The following is a 17,383-nucleotide window of genomic DNA, read 5'->3' on the forward strand; positions in this document are numbered from 1 at the left end:
AACTCATTTCACGTTGTAATGCAAATAATAATTATTTAAATTTTAAAATTATTTTTCTTTCACATTTTGCCATATCAAGTTATATTTCGGGTGTTATTTTTCACATGATATTCATTTTATTCATATAAACAAGGCCCAAGAAAGCACATAAGGAGGGGCAAAAAAAAGGAAAGTTATTGCAAACTATATCTCTAAGAATAGTTTTGCAATTAGTAGCTCAATGGTTTTTTGCTTGTGATGAAGCACATTTATAGCCACTTAAGAATGTACATGAAAAATGCGGGCGAAGAGTGTATATATTGACATTTAAACAACTCTGCAAATTGCAAAAGGTTTTTTGTTTAAAAACGTGATTAAAGTGACACATGTTCTTTCGTATATATACACATGAGGGGACATGATTTCTTGACATGAGAGGGTGCAGGACGTTAGATGTGCCAATAACTTTTGTCTTTAGTTGAGAAAATAGGTTTGTGAGGCCATCTACAAGCCTAATTCGTTGTAGTATAAATGTGAATTTTAACACCCCCACTTAAGTGTGTTTGCCTTTCTCATCTATGCTTTCATTGTCTTATGGTGTCCTCCCACATGGAGCAAGTGTAAAGAGTCATGACATGTTTGAACTCGAGGATAATTCCATGATCTAGTCAAAGTTGTAAGAAACCCTCATGTTTTGGTAATACTCACGAGCTCCAATGTCCAATGCTTTGAAGAGGCCACAAAACTATTTCTACAACTTTCCATTACGGTTCATAATATGTTATTAGAGTGGGGTCATGCGAACCTATCAGACCTTTTAGATGTCAAATAAATCAAGTTTGTGTGGCGTGACATGCATTTTTCTCCTACTTGCTTAACAACTTTATAATAAAGTTTACTTGGAAATGCAAGTAGATACGTATGGAAGCACTCTTATTTGGCATGCGAGCATTATGTGTGGCCATTTATTTTCTCTATAGAATGCTAGTATCGATCAACGGTGGTGGGTAAGGGGAATTCGGCCCTCACATATGCCAATTATAGTGCAAGCAATAGAATAGTGCAATAATGCTCGAAGGAAGGTTTGAGTGTGATCGCTTTCGTAAATAATTAATTAAGAGATGCATCCATGCGCGACGGGAGCTCGAAAACACCGGCAGCAACATTAAGGTATCTATGCAAATCCAACTTTACTCGCTTATATTTATTTATTGACGGGATTCAACCACACTCAAGAAGCTGCGCCGAGCTGAGCTAATTATAACCTCATGGGGTGAAATAGCTGCCAAGCACGTCGAGGGGGAAGCTGCGGGAAGGAAGGAAGCGCAGAGAGAACTACTACTGTCAGTAACAGCAGTAGTTGGAGTAGTAACAGCATGCAGCAGCAACCAGCTAGGCCAGCACGGACTTGATACCCGCCTGGCGGCGCTGCGATTGAATGGAGGTGTCGCTGCTGCGTACGAGAACCAAGGGGAGGTGATCCTCGCTAGACAGCTTGAAGTAGATGACCTCTTCCTCCGAGTAGGCGGCCAAGCCAGTGGAGTTGAGGTAGACGAGGATGTCGTAGGCTTGGCACATTACCCCCAGAACGCGAGGGCAGAGCAGAGTCACATCCTGGCGCTCAGAAAACTGGAATCTGTCGCTGGGCGACTGATCCGTTTCCACCAGGAAGTACTCGCCTTCTCCTTCTTGTCTCCAGGCCAGAGCCCTACCGGTGTCCGCATTCTCGATCAGCACATCGTCCTCCTGCGATACGAACTGCCGGATCTCACGGCTAATGTGGTTGAACCTATACTTTGCGCCTTCGTCGGACAAGCGCACATAGTAGGTGGAGTTGCTCTCATCCCACTCGGGAGCCAAATAGCTGCCGGCTCCCTCAGAGCCCACCGACCTGAACTCGTACAGCTCCTCGCCGTAATACAGGGCGGGCGAGGTGCACATGCTCCAGTAGGGGTAGACCAAGGGAAGTTCCGGGCATGAAACCCGATGGGGTGCTGCTTCAGCCGATCCCGCGGTGGTGGTTGCTAGCATGCAAAGCTGCAGCATCGCGACCATGAGCATGAGCATCGCCTTTGTCTTGCAGTTGCTGCTTGAATATCACAACCAAAAAGGGATCAGGGGAAGAAAGCCAGAAAAAAAAAGAGACTAAGCGGATCAATGTTTAGCATATATCTTATACCCTTCTCTCCCACAAATTTAAAACGCACGCACTGCACGATACCTAGCAGAAGCCATGGCTCGTAAAATTGCGAAGACGTGCCGGAGATATGGATTGCTGCATTGAGCGAGTCGAGAAGGCGATGCGCTGCCGTTTTAAAGAGAGAGAGAGAGAGAGAGAGAGAGAGAGAGAGAGAGAGGGGGGCAGGGGGCATCATGATGTCAAGAGATAGGCATCACATGCATGATGGACGGACCAGGAGCACGGAATCACATGCATGTAGTTGACATTGGTGACCTTTTCAATCACAAGCTCAGCAAGGCTCACATCGATACATCATGCGCTGCTTGTCCTGATATGAGCCTTGCTTAGCAAGTGATTGAAATCGCTGTACTACAACGTTCAAGGCGCCTCTCTCTCTCTCTCTCTCTCTCTGTGGAAAATATTTCAAAGTTTTGATCTTGCTAATGCTGATGCGAATGTCATATTCTGTGTGTTTTTTCTATGAAGAGATAGATCTTGCTAACTCCAAAGGACCAGCCCATCCGCTTTATCCCCTTTGTCTTTGACGATGGCGTTTGCAAGACCGTAATTGAGCCTGCACGACCCCTCTTGCTTGAAGACATGTGACCTGCAAAACATGTCATAGAAAGTTCTGACGTACCTTCATACTTTTCAAGTCACGTTTCACTTTCTCTCTAGTGCACCCATGCACTTTAGTGCTTTTGCAAAGAATGGATTTTGCAAAGACCTAGCCAATGGACCACCCATCCACTCTAGTGCAGTTGCAAAGAATGACAGAGTTTTTTATTACCCCTGAAAAAAAGCTCATAATGTAAAGTAATGCAATGACTTTTTTCCTTTGTTTTTTGGGATATTGTGAAAGATGAACATTTAGAGGAAGGTTCCAATATAGTGAAAGTTGGGATATTGTGAAAGATGAATAGTTCGAGGAAGGTTCCAATATAGTGAAAGTTTGAGGCCCCTTTCACTTCATAGAGGCTAGTCAAGGCAATTAGAGAATGTATGGAGACATGGTAATCATCTGGATTATGAGGTAATTGGATATCTTATAAGAACTATAAAGTTGAGAGTCCATCCCACAAGATAAGGGCATTTGGCTTCCATATCCACTTTCATAAGTCCCCTAGTATGGCCAGCCACCACCAAAATTACTCAAATAGAAAAACACATTATTACACTTCATTATATCCTCAAATATGTTTGGATTGCTGAGTATGTTCAAGTTTAACTAGAGAAAATATTGAAATTTTTTAAGAAGAAAATCTAAAAGGCCTTCAAAACTTCTTTAGATCAAATTCTTAGCAGAGTTCTTATTTACTTGCTTTGTTTTATGTGTTCAACTTACTTTTCCTAACAGAAATGTTAATGACCTCATTGACCAAACTTTACCAAAAGTTTGTCTCTTTGAGGTGGCAAACTTATCACATCAAGTGATCATATATATTTTAATACAAATAATTCATGAATAAAAAATCTAAAACTTATTGTGTGATCCATAGTTTTTCCATATGCCAACCATATAGCAAATGCCTTATTAGCACATGAACCCAAGCAACATGGTTATAAATTAGTGTTGTCACTCAGCAAACTAGTGTGGGTCTGTTAAATAGTGAACTAAACCAAAAGCATTGACTCCTCTTAATAACAGTTAAAAATCTAAATGCTTTCAACACTTCTTTTCATTCCTTCCAACACAGGGAGTGCTCAAAGAAATGAGTAGAAGAGATGAGCTACAATATATCATTATGCAAATACAATATTCCAAAGGCTCTAGAATTTCAGCTTGTAATTTAATCATGATTTTAACTAGCATGATTGACTAATTACAACATATATACTCACATGCTTATATCATAGTAAACCAAAATTATCAAAATTAAAAGTACACATAAGTTTAAAAAAAGTTTGTATTTGCTCTTTATAAGAATTTTTATAAGGATCCCATTATCCCAAGGATATGTGGAAAAGCACATTGCTTACATTGATTTTTCTATTATCTAACTTGAAAAGAAATGGGTCAACGACTTTCCACATTGATTATAAAAGAATTATGACCATTCCACAAGAAATCCACATCTATGAGAGATATATGTGTCTCATCTCAAGTATATTGATCCAAATTGATCCACTCTCCTCGCAAAATTCACCATCTTCTATATCAAAAGCAAATGCATAGAGTTTGTCTAGAGATCAAATACCTATAATTAGAACAAAAAATATAGTAAGTAAAAGTGACTAACACAACAATTCATCTAAGCAATACCTATATCAATTAAATCAAGGCATATAAATCAGTTAAAAATATTTACGTAAGTGTAAGATCTCATTGGTTGACCATGTACTTGACCATCTCATCAAAATGTGTTCTTTTAACCTACCATAACCGCCCAATAGTTAACCCATCCAGTTATAAAAATTATCTTATCATTATAATATTAAACATACTCAATTTCTAAAAAGGCCTTCAAAATGGCATGTACAAAGAAGGTGTTTATTAGTCCTAATTATTAAAAGAAAATTTAAACATGATACTTTTGACCATGTGACCAAAACTATGTCCCATATAAATGACACATGATAATTTAATTGAGATAATTTATACTCTATTCATAGTTTCTTCTAAGGACTAACCATTCTATTTTTGAACTAGTTATATCCCATAGATATTTAAACTCATGAATTGTAACAAGCATTTTACCTTAATATTCCATATATATATCTCAAAAGATATATTGGAGGTGAAATCTTTATTGTAATATTTATTGCTGAGGCAAAACTCCTTTGGGAGCTACAATGAATCTTTTTTGGGGTGTGCAATCTATTATTGGCTCTCTTATCCTAAGGTACATGCATAGACATACACTAGTGATATAATAAAAGATGATATAAGAGATAAGAGATTTGACCATTTGGACAAATCTAATCAAAACTAAGATGACAAGATCATTAGACAACATATATAAGAGTTTATTTGAAATAAGATCTAAAATAGACTCAAGTAAATTTTGCATAGCTAGCTCAATTTTTTCATTTTGATAAGTATTCTTACACACTAGATTACAATATCTCCTTTAAACAAGTATACTTACAAAGGATATAAATAAAATTTAATGAGCTATTTAATACTATTTTTGGTGCGTAAATCGAATGTTGGATGCGTACATAGCGAGCGCCGGAAGGTCCCCAAGAATAAACAAACTGTACTTAAGCTCAAAAAGCAAGAAGATAAACTTGCACGACATGATAAAAAGAGACAAATTGGGTACAATCTCCCCCCATGCCTTGTGTGAGCACTTCACAAGGTATGTATTTATAAAGTTATTCCTCTCAAAGCTCAAAAATAGCCCAAGTTTACAATAAGCGTGTTTTAGCTTTTGTGTTTGCTTTTGTCGAAATAAAGAATAAAGCACTTGGCCAGCCCAAAAGTCGGTCTATGCCCAAACACAATGTTCCATAATGAAATATTTAAACTGTGCACCCATGCGCATACAAAATAATAAATATTTATCATGCGCTTCAGAAAGTAAGCACACCTAAATAAATATTAGCACCATGCCTTAAATAATAAGACGTACAACCATTAAAAAATGAATATTTATTCTAAGTCATTTGAATACACGCTATCGCCTAGTGCTTCCCAACGCCACCATTGCCTACTCTACACATCAACTGAAGCATTCACAACCAAGAAAAGTGAATATGTAGTACTCTTCAACTACAAAATAAATAAGCAGGTTAAAACTATGTCCTAACCTTAATTTAATACGAGTGTACTCTAAACTCATAAACGTCCATTAATTTAAATATGTATTTTGTGGAATCACCCACATACACATTAAATTAACATGATACCTGAAAAGGACAAGCGTCCCCGTTAACTTCTCGCACAAGAAATCCACCTTGTGTATGAGCCGCGGTAAATAAATATAGTTTTACGAAATCCACTGCAAAACCTCACAGAATCCACCATGGAATATGCCTTCTGACATTATACCCCGGGGGTGGGATAGCAATCGACCTCAATCGCTATTAGCTCAATGTGGAGCGAGCAGTGAGGGGTAAGCACTTAGGTCACGGGCGTGCATCCATTGGGCCTCTTCAACATGATGATTTTTAAACTTAAGCAAATATCTAGAGAATCTTCGGCCAGTTTTAATTGTCAAAAAGTCAGTGTCTAGAATAGTTTCAAATTCAAGGATTTCAATTTCTTCTTCTAACAAAGGAGGGTTTCCATAGACAGGGTGAACAGGTAATTCGCCTCTAAAAGTTCGTAACAAACTGATATGAAAAGTATTATGGATTTTCCAATGTTGGCATAGTTCTAATTTAAATGCATTCTCATTGATTTTGTGAATGATCTTGAAAGGTCCATAAAATCTAGGGGCTAACTTAACAACATGGTGTTTCTCAATACTTTGTAATCTTCTCTTTTCAATGCGTAACCAAACATAATCATTAACTTTGAAACTCATAGCTTTTCTTTTCTTGTTAGCTTGTTTAGTGTATGCTTGCTGGTTGGGCTTTCACAATCATGTCTTTGACTTCATTAAAAATTGTAGCATGCATATTGGCAATATCATCAGCAGCTTTAACTTTGTTTGACAATGATGTAATAGGTGTAGGAAATCTATATCCATAAATGATTTCAAAATGTGATTTTTGTGTAGCTGTATGTGGTGTATTGCTGTATGCAAATTGAAGTTGATGCGAGGAGGCATATTCCACTATGGATTCCGTGAGGTTTTGCGGTGGATTCCATAAAATTATATTTGTTGCCGAGGCTCATACACAAGGTGGATTCCTTGTGCGAAAAGTCGATGGGGAGGCTTGTTACAACTATATATATCATCTCTTACTTGACTTGGGTCTCACCTATATATACTAACTCTACATCAATATGAATCATTCTTTGGGAGCATGTCTTATGTATCTCTCTCGTACTCTCTCTCTCTCTTAACATGTTATCAGAGCTATGGATGCGTAGTAACAACAAGGAAGATAAGTTGTTTCATTGTTTATACTTGATTGAATTCATTGCACAAGTGATGATTTGATACATGAACTTATTCAAATTAGAAGTATTAGTTAACTTTGTGCTCTCGTCGTGCTCTCGAATCCTGTCAAAATAGCTTGTCAATCAGAGTTCTAGATCAAAAGTTTTGATAGTTCTAGATTCAAGACAACAATTCTACTCGAATCTGCGATTCTTTATTTAAAACTGTAATTCTAATTACAGTTCATTAATCCCCAATTACAGTTCGTTAATCGCTCGTCTTCGTTAATGATATTGATTACGACAAGCAAACATCTTGCTATTTTTAGCGATGTTTTATTCTCGTTCACGTTCTTTGTTCGACCAAAATAGCACTTTTTTTTATACACATCATCTTGTCTTGCACGTTATGTCTCTCTATTTCGGGCTTTCTTTTTAGTCACTCAATACTTTTCGTCGTTCTTACGTGCATCTCCTTATTTTGATTGTCATGTGTCTCAACTACACTCGTCTTGTTCATGGTTTGCAGATTCTGCGATCTCATCTTATTTGTTTTCTCTCGAGATACAAGCATGGCCAATTGCGTAATTGTTAATGGATATCCTTTTGGCCAACGTTCGGTTCCCTTCTTCCAAGGACAAGGCTTTCCTGGGTGGAAAGCAAAGATGATGCTAATTCTTGAGGCTGACGAATTATTTGATATTGTTTTGGGCAACCTATCTTGCCCCGTTCAACCTATTGATGTGATGAATGACAATTCTCTAATTACTGATGACCCGTTATTTGAACAATGGAAATTTGATCATACTGATTGGATTCATCGTGACAAAGCGGCTCGTCATTATATATTGTCTGCACTTCCTGACTCACTTATGTTGGATGTCTTTCATCTAGAAACCTCTCATGTTGTTTGGGAGTATCTTATCTCAACATTTGAGAAGAAATCGGTCACCGAAATTTTATATCTCGAAACTCGTTTGAAGAATCTTCAATATAAGGTTGGCACTTCTATGCACTCTCATATCGAGGCTTTTAAAGACATTATCAATCAGCTTGGTGCTGCCGGCGCTCCTGTTGCTAAAAATCAGATTATTACTCAACTTCTTCATACCATCAAAGATCCTTTATATGACAATATCATCACTATTTTGTCTAACAAGGATGATATCCACTTTGACAAAGTATGTATATCTCTTATTGAATATTCTCAACGTCATGAGCATCATTTGAAAAAATCTGATGCTGTTTTGGTTACTCGTTAACAAAGGGATTTTGATGATGCTTTTGTTGCTCGCAAGTGTCCCGCTTCACGTTTTCAGCAAGATGGACGCCCTAATCAAGGTGGTAAATCTTCTCGTCTTGCTTATCCTAACAAACATTGTTCTTATTGTGATAAGAAAGGCCATGTGGCTTCTGATTGTTGGGCACGTCAATATGATGAGGAGCATGGAGTTACTACAAAGCAACCTCGCTCGTCCAAAAGTTTTCCTCCTTGTGATTATTGTGCACATACTGATCATCCATCTCATCGTTGTTATAAATGCAGATATGATGAAGAACGTTCTCGAGCTTATATTGTTCAAAAAACTACAATTGATGATGATCATACTCATCAGGAGCTCAATTTCGTCCATCATGATATCTCTCCAGAAAATGTACTTCATGTTCATGATGGTTCTCTATTCATCGTTGATTCAGGTGCCACTGGAAACATGACATACCAATCGCAGTGGCTTCACAATTATCATTCTCTTCCTGTCAAGAAGTTTGTTTACCTTGCGGATGATACGACTTGTCAAGTCAAAGGAGTGGGTGATTTATATCTGGGGACTGTTTCATCCACTAGAATATTAAGAGGAGTTCTTCATGTTCCAAATTTGCAAAGAAATCTTCTTTCTGTTGCTTGTCTAGTTGATCTTGGTTTGTTTGTTGGCTTTGATCATAATCAATGTCGTATAGAGAAAGACCGATATACTATAGCAGTGGCTCCTCGACATGGTAATTTATTTGAGCCATAATTGAATGATACGGTTGCAAATGTTGTTACTACCCCTGGAGATGCAGATTGCAAATTATGGCATCAACGATTTGCACACTTTGATTTTGCCAAAATTCTTGATCTTCATCATCATGGTCTTGTGCAAGGTATGGATCTTAAATCTCATCCACGTATGGGAATATGTGAGTACTGTGCACTTGGAAAATACCATCGTTCGCCTTTCCACACTTCTACTTCATCACATTCCTGTGCTCTCTTGGATTTGGTTAATACCGATATTTGCGGTCCTTTTCCTGCCTCAAAGTCTCAATATCGATATTTTATAACTTTCATTGATGATTTCTCACGGTACACACATGTCTATCTTCTTCAACATAAGTTCGAGGCTTTATCTATATTTAAACAATACAAGATAAGTGTGGAGCTTCAAACTGGATTCTCTATAAAGACTCTTCGCAGTGACAATGGCGGTGAATATGTATCCAATCTATTTTATGACTTCTGTAAGGATCAAGGTATTCATCACGAGTTTACAGTTCCTTATTCTCCTCAGCAAAATGGTGTTGCTGAGTGCAAAAATCACACTATTATTAATGCTATATGTTGCATGCTTATACACTCTAGTTTGTCTCGAAAGTTTTGAACTGAAGCACTTCTAACATCCGTTTTTATTCAAAATCATCTTCCAACAACTGCACCTGCTGGTAAAATTCCTATAACAATCTGGACAGGGAAGACACCTTCAGTCTCTCACTTTTGCACATTTGGATGCATTGCTTATATTCATGTGCCCAAGGACACTCGACATAAGTTGGATCCTCCAGGTCTGAAGGTTATTTTTCTTGGTTATTCAGATCATTCCAAAGGTTACAAATTTTATGATCCTTCTACTCAAAAGGTTATCATTAGTCATGATGCTATATTTCATGAGAAGACTATGGGTAGCACATGGTCGTCAGATGTTTCAGATGATACACAGTCTTTGCTTAGTCCATTTCCTTACTTGCTTTGTGAGTCTACTAATTCTGATGATCATAAACCTCCTTCACCTCCAAAGAAGATTGATGAAAATTTGGAGATATATGTCGATCTTCCTATTGAGATAGAGCATGGATTCTATTCTATTGAATATGATGTCTTTGATGATGCTATGTCTGTCCAAGAGGATCCAATATCGTATATGGAAGCTATCAATTCGTCTCAAAGGGATCAATGGCAAGAAGCTATGCAAGTTGAGTATGATTCTTTAATCTCCAAAGATACATGGATTCTTACTGAACTCCCCCCAAATCGTGTTTCTATCAAATGTAAATGGATTTATAAAACCAAGACCAAAGCTGATGGCTCGTTTGATAAGTTCAAAGCACGACTTGTTACAAAAGGTTACTCGCAGATTGCAGGAGTAGATTATCAAGAAACATTTTCTCCCATTGTGCGCTCCACAACTATTCGTATGCTTTTGGCTTTTGCAACACTATTTGATCTAGAAATTCACCAAATGGATGTTAAAATGGATTTTCTCAATGGAGATCTTGAAGAAGAAATCTATATGGAGCAACCTGAAGGTTTTATGATTGCAGGAAAGGAGCATATTGTATGCCAGCTTCATTGTGCATTATATGGATTGAAGCAAGCCTCTCGTGCTTGGTATATTAAGAATGATCAGTTCCTCACATCTAAAGGTTTTGTTGCATGTTTTGCTGACCCAAATCATTACATCAAAAGGGAGGACAAATGTTTTATTATTATTGCTCTATATGTTGATGATACTATTCTTGTGTCAAATAATATTGCTTTCTTGGATGCTATGAAGAAGCTTTTATCGACTGCATTTGAAATGGTGGATCTTGGTGAGATACATTCTTGTTTGGGTATTCAAGTTCAACGACACCGACAACAAGGCATTCTTCTTCTTCACCAGATAAAGTTTATTAATGATATTGTTGAGAAGTTTGGGTTGAGAAATGCGCACTCTGCCAACACTCCCATTGTTTCGAGCTCTACCAAGGGTACATCTACAACACGCAATGAAGAATCAACCATTCATCAACCTTTTGCTAATCTTGTTGATTGTCTTTAATTTATTGGTTTAAACACAAGACCAGATATTTTATTTGCAGCTAACCTTTTGTGATAGTATCTTTCTTCCCCTTCCACTATTCATTCGAGTGCCGCAAAACGTATTCTTAAGTACCTCAAGGGTACTAAGGAGTTTGGTCTTATTTATCATCGTCGAGAGGATTCTTCTTTATCTTCTTCAACTTCTCTTGACCTTATTGGATATACAGATGCTGATTGGGCAAGTTCACATTTATCCATGCGATTTACAAGTGGGAATTGTTTCTTTGTAAATGGATGTTTGGTTTCTTGGTCCAGCAAGAAACAACGATGTATTGCGGTTTCTACAACTGAGGCCGAATATGTTGCTGCATCATTAGCAGCTCGCGAGCTAGTTTGGCTTCAACAACTACTTGCAGATTTGGGACATCCTTCATCATCTAGTACATCTCTTCGATGCAACAACCAAAGTGATATTAGTCTTACCAAAGACTATATACAACATAGTAAATCAAAGCATATTGCTATTCATTATCATTATGTTCGACATGAAGTCAAGAAAGGTTCCATTATGGTGGAGCATTGTCCCAGTGATCAATTGGTTACAGACATCTTCACAAAAGCTCTTAGTGAAGCTCGCTTTATTTCATTAAGACATGCACTTGGTATTGTTTCAAGTTCTTGTCTCACTGATTGACGCATGTATCATTATATTCAAGAAAACTTTATAGTAAATCATTTTTGTATTGTAGGTATGTGTAGGGGCTTGGGTTTTTCCCTTGTTCTCCATAAGGGTTTTTTCACTCGCAGCCAGAGACCTTTGTTTGAGTGGGGATGTTACAACTATATATATCATCTCTCACTTGACTTGGGTCTCGTCTATATATACTAACTCTACATCAATATGAATCATTCTTTGGGAGCATGTCTTGTGTATCTCTCTCGTACTCTCTCTCTCTCTTGACAACGCATGTCCTTTTCGGGCATCTTGTTAATTTAATGTGCAAGTGTGTGATTCCATAGCGGGTAATTTCACAAAATACATATTTAAATTAATAGACGTTTATGAGTTTAGAGTGCGCAGTCGTAATAAATTAAGGTTAGCATTGAGTTCTAACCAATTGATTTATTTTGTAGTTGAAGACTGCTAGGTATTCACTTTTGTCGATTTAATTTTATTATTTTCTAACAATTGTAAATGCTTCAGTTGATGTGTAGAGCAGGCAGCGGTGGCGTTGGGAAGCACTGGGCGATAGCGTGTATTCAAGTTATTTAGAAGAAATTATCATTTTTTATGGACGTGCATCTTAGGCGTGGCGCCAATATTTATTTTGACGTGCTTATTTATCGAAGTGCTTGATATTTATTTATTATTTTTTATGCGCATGGATGCATGATTTAAATATTTGTTATTGGACATTGTATTTGGGCACAACCTGACTCTTTGGGCGCCCAATAGCTTTAATTCTTTAGTGGGACAAAAGCATAAACAAAAGCTAAAGCGTGCTAATTGTAAATTGGGCTATTTTTTTAAAGCTTGGAGATGAATAATATATAAAATACATGTTTTGTGGAGCGCTCACACAAGGCATGGGACGAGATTGTACCCAATCAGTCTTTTGATTCATGTCATGCAAGTCTTCTCTCTTGGTTTTTTGTTCAAAAATAGAGTTATTTTGTTCTTGGGGACCTTCCGGTGCTCGCTACGCATGCATATAGCATCTGATCTGTGCACCAGTGGTATTAGAGCGAAGCTGAGATCGAGGACTTTCAATTGCTTACCATCTCGTGCGAAGGTGGAGCTCCTAGGAATGATCAAGCTCTACAGTCATTCTTGCAACAATCCGTCAATACCAGCGTGTTCCTGGCAGTGAAGAACCCCCTGCTACTCTGTTGGATTGTGAAGGACCGGCCTCTACAGGCGGAGGACCACTCGCGAAGTTCCTTTGCAAAACATTTTTTCTCAGAGAGAAGCAAATAAGTAACTTCTATTAAATTGAGATTAGAAAGCTTATTAAGCTTCATAAAAAGCTTAAAGGCCATAATTTTTCCGTCCGTGGCGAAAGTGTGTACTCCCTCACGATGTTGACGTCAATATACTCTCGTCCCGGCACAGTTCAAATCATTGGATTAAGCTTTCTTTTCAAAAAGTTAAATCTTAAAGGTTTAAGCCTTTACTAAAGCTTCAAGAAATAAAGCTTAAATATTCTCATAGTAGCCGCTCCCATTGGATTAAATGCGAACTCGTCTTTAACCTTCTGCAAGCCCCTGTTCACACCTGTGGACTGACAGAGCCAAATTCCAGCAAACAGATTGCTATACGGAGTCTGCACGCACGAATTATCTTCTTGGAAGACAACTGTGATATCAAATTCCATATCCGCAAAGAAGAAATACTACAAAAATCCATTTTTTTTAAAAAGAGAAATAAGCCTTGTAAACCCCCGACTTTGAGCTAAGCTCATCCTTAACAAGATTTCGAGTGTGTGAGATCTTTTGGAATTTTGCACGATGTCCAATCAAACCATGGAAGATTATATGTGTAATGAAGGAGACCTAGGAGAGAGAAGAAGAGAGATAAAGATTGCAAGAAGAGAGAGAAATAGGGTGACGAGGAGAGAGAAATACTAGGAGTAGAGAGAGAAATACAAGAAGAGGAGAGAGAAATGGCTGGCAGCCATGGAAGGACAGGGAATAAGGTGAAAGGATAGATGTATATTTATCAAATGGTGCCTATGCAGTGTCCCTTATACCTTTTATACTTAGGCCAACTTGACCTAAGTATTTCCCTCCATTACAATCCATACCCACTCAAAATGAAGTTTTTATCCTAAAAAGCAAAGATCAGAATTATTGGTATAGCCAAGTAGTGGGTTGTAGAGTACTACTCTGTACAACATTACAAGTGGCAAAAGATAGTGGAGGAGGGGTTCTTGGCATAGACCCATTAAAAGATTACCTAATATTCAAGAGTAGTACTAGTCTATGCAGAGGGTCAAGGTCAGCTTGTAGCCACCCGGATCAAAAGGGAAAGTGGTATCGTTGCTATGCATTGGATCATCTTCCGTAAGGTCAAAGTCAAGTATAGCTGGAAGCATGATCAACATGGTGGTATTTGCTAGATCTTCCATAAGCCTCTCAAGCATCACCATGCTCTGTATGACTGAAGCATATGAGGCTGAAGTCACCATTGCATGGACTGCATTAGCCCCTAACTGCTGCATATTCATGGAACCTGCATTCTTAGTGATGTCCAAGCATTTAAACTGCAGGTCTATGGACTAACGGGGCTCCCACATGGGGCCATGATCATCCAAATCCACATGCTGCCCATGATCTACTTTCTTGAACTGAGGTTCTTATTGTGGACCCATACCAAAATGGTCTTCAACAAGATCTTCTCCATCCTTTGCATCATAATACTCTAATACAAAGAGTATTTTGGCAGTCTTTGCCCTGCATGTGGCTTGATGATTACAAGATATTGGCTTAGCACATCGATAGCATAAGCCCGCAACATGCAATTCCAGTATCGTATCACTAGTAAGGTATGTAATGCGTTTAGCCTTAGATAACAATTTACACACCTACTCATCACCATTGGTTAGCTCAGTAATAGTTCTAACATGCTGCTCATAGTCATCTTGCTGCTCATGTACAACGGATGGCTGTCCATGCTCATGACCATAATGCTCATGCTGTCCATATGGATGGTCATACCAATGTGACTGCAGCTCATAACGATATTCATGAAGTCCATACTGCATATGGTGATAATATCCCTGCTACGCATCAGAGGGACAATTTGGTTGAGCATATGCATTTTCTTCCATTGATGTTTGCTACTCACGTACATAAGCATGCTGCTCATATACATCAGATGGCTATCCATGCTCATGACCATAATGCTCATGTTGTCCATATGGATGGTCGTAGCAATGAGGCTGCTGCTCATAATGATACTCATGCTCTCCATACTGCATGTGGTGATAATAGCCCTACTGCACATCACATGCATAACCGTCATAAGCATGCTGCCTTTGATCATTGATCCCACAGCATTAGTCATGCTGTCCATAATCTCTATGAGAATGCATGTCACAAAAATGTTCATGCTCCTGCCCAAATACATCTATTTGTTGTTGCCTACTACCAAAACTTTGGTCATATTGTTGCCCATAAACATGCTGCTCAAGATTGCATGATGACTGCCCAACATGACTACAATGGTGTCCTTGCATCCTAGGCTAACCATAAGTATGATGATTGGCAAGTCCATGAGCATAGGTATCGGCAGGATGTCAGTCATAATCACTTGCTTGCTGCTCTTGCATTGCATCAGGGTCTCCATGAGGCAGCTGGCCATATGGTTGCATGGCATAGGAATCTCCATATGCATGCTGCTGATAGGAACCATGTTGTTGTCCATAGGAACAATGTGGTTGAGTATATGCATACATGCTGCCTACTAATGTTGCTCACTGTTGCTTTAAACTTCAGACCACGTAAGCAACTGTTGCCCACTATTGCTTCAAGCCTCAGAACTGCTGCTCACTGCTGCTGCAGATTTCAGACCACTTAAGCAACTGTTGCTCACTATTCAGGGCTCACAAACATATTCACCACTACTGTTTGCATTCAGAGCATCTTCATTCAATGATGTCACTGATTATTTTGTAAGTGCATATGAGACACTGTTATTGTCAGAATAGAGTGTTTATGGATCAAGCATCAGTATTCACTGTTTGACTCTGCTATTCTTATTCCACAGGCTGCTCCTATAACTAATGTGTCCAACAACCAACCTGAAATCTACTTGAGATCTGTCAGCCTCCCTGAATATTCACACAGAGCATTCAGAGAATGCCTCTAAATGTTGTAACTGATGTGTCTACATATATGAACTGAATGTTATTCACACAAAGCCTTTAGTTCCAACAACCAACCTGCAATCTACTTCAGATCTGTCAATCTCCCTGAGTGATGTAAAGAGACTGTCAAGAAACCTTAAAGCTTGTAGATTTTACTACTGAGATTCACCGTCTTTTCAGTAGAACCATCATTCTTCCATTACTCTTAGTCCTTCCAGTCTCTGCTCCAACTATGCCTGATGCATGTCCTCTTCTAGGTCTTGGCTTTACCCTTATGACCTACCATACTAGGTGGAGTCCACGGGACCTCCTGTCACAAAATTGCAATATCTCGAGCTAGGGAGCTCCAATCGTCAAGGCTCTTGATTTGAAACGGAGCCCTTGATCCCCTCTACGAGGCCATGCAAAAATATTTCTTACACTAAATATGAAAAATTTGATGTAATTAAATTTTCAAAGCTGAGACACATGGTACACCTATCTCCCACTGCATACATTCACCATACATCTATCAAGTCATACATTTACTGTCCATACATGTGCAAGCTACTTGGATGTCAATAATTGGGGCTTGGGCCCCCAATTTAGAGTACCTTCATCTCTACAAATAAGTGACTCACTAATTGCATCAAAGCCACAATTAAAAAAAGCAAAGGCAAACACCATAGCAACCATGGTCTGGGTAAGCTAATTGACTAAATTACTAGCTGCACATGCTTGTTGCATCAAAATGTTCATAAGAGTTGGACCAAACAACTCAAGTAGTATGCCAAGAGAGGCATAATTGCTCTTGCTGATGTTTTTCCAAATTTGAAACAAATATTAGAGAGTCCACTCAGCTCTTCTAAAATATCCAACTTGCTTCCAACATCTGTGGTACATGATTTGTAAGCAACTACTCCTTCCGATATCAAAAACACACTGCATTAGCAAAACACAGCATGATCCGGGGAGCCATTGTGCCTGATTTCCCATGAGTTTTATATAGGTGAAGTAGTTTCTTTCTGCCAATAAGAGTGATAGACTTCATGTTGGCAGGAGTAACTCAACTTTAACTAGTATCAATGGTGCCTATTTTAGCTAAGTAGCAGGAGTAATCTGTCAAGCATGATATGGCCAACAAGGGCTATCCATAGTAGATGAATTATAGCTCCTTTTGACCACAATGAGAAGAATGAGCAGCAGCAGATAATTTGTGGAGTAGTAGTACTTTCAGATCGGCAATTGTGACCATTCAAATAGTGTGAACAACAGGAAGTTCACCATAGTCGGACAGCAAAGAAGTAGGGAATTTCTCATGG

General features: G+C 38.5%; 1 protein-coding gene across 1 annotated transcript; it reads right to left on the minus strand.

Moving 5' to 3' along the window:
* Window positions 1–1,154: 1,154 nt before the first annotated feature.
* LOC148008909 (uncharacterized) lies at window positions 1,155–2,342 on the minus strand. The gene is made up of 2 exons (XM_087673921.1): window positions 2,201–2,342; window positions 1,155–2,065 (listed from the first exon to the last, which is right to left on the minus strand). Exons 1-2 carry the CDS (start codon window positions 2,212–2,214, stop codon window positions 1,372–1,374), a joined length of 708 nt encoding a protein of 235 aa, XP_087530047.1. The 5' UTR covers window positions 2,215–2,342; the 3' UTR covers window positions 1,155–1,371.
* Between the last annotated feature and the right edge of the window lie 15,041 nt (window positions 2,343–17,383).

This window comes from Lygodium microphyllum, unplaced genomic scaffold (genome assembly GCF_053477565.2).
Source record: "Lygodium microphyllum isolate KBCC unplaced genomic scaffold, Lygodium_microphyllum_v1.1.10 scaffold_47, whole genome shotgun sequence".
Taxonomy (NCBI): Eukaryota; Viridiplantae; Streptophyta; class Polypodiopsida; order Schizaeales; family Lygodiaceae; genus Lygodium; species Lygodium microphyllum.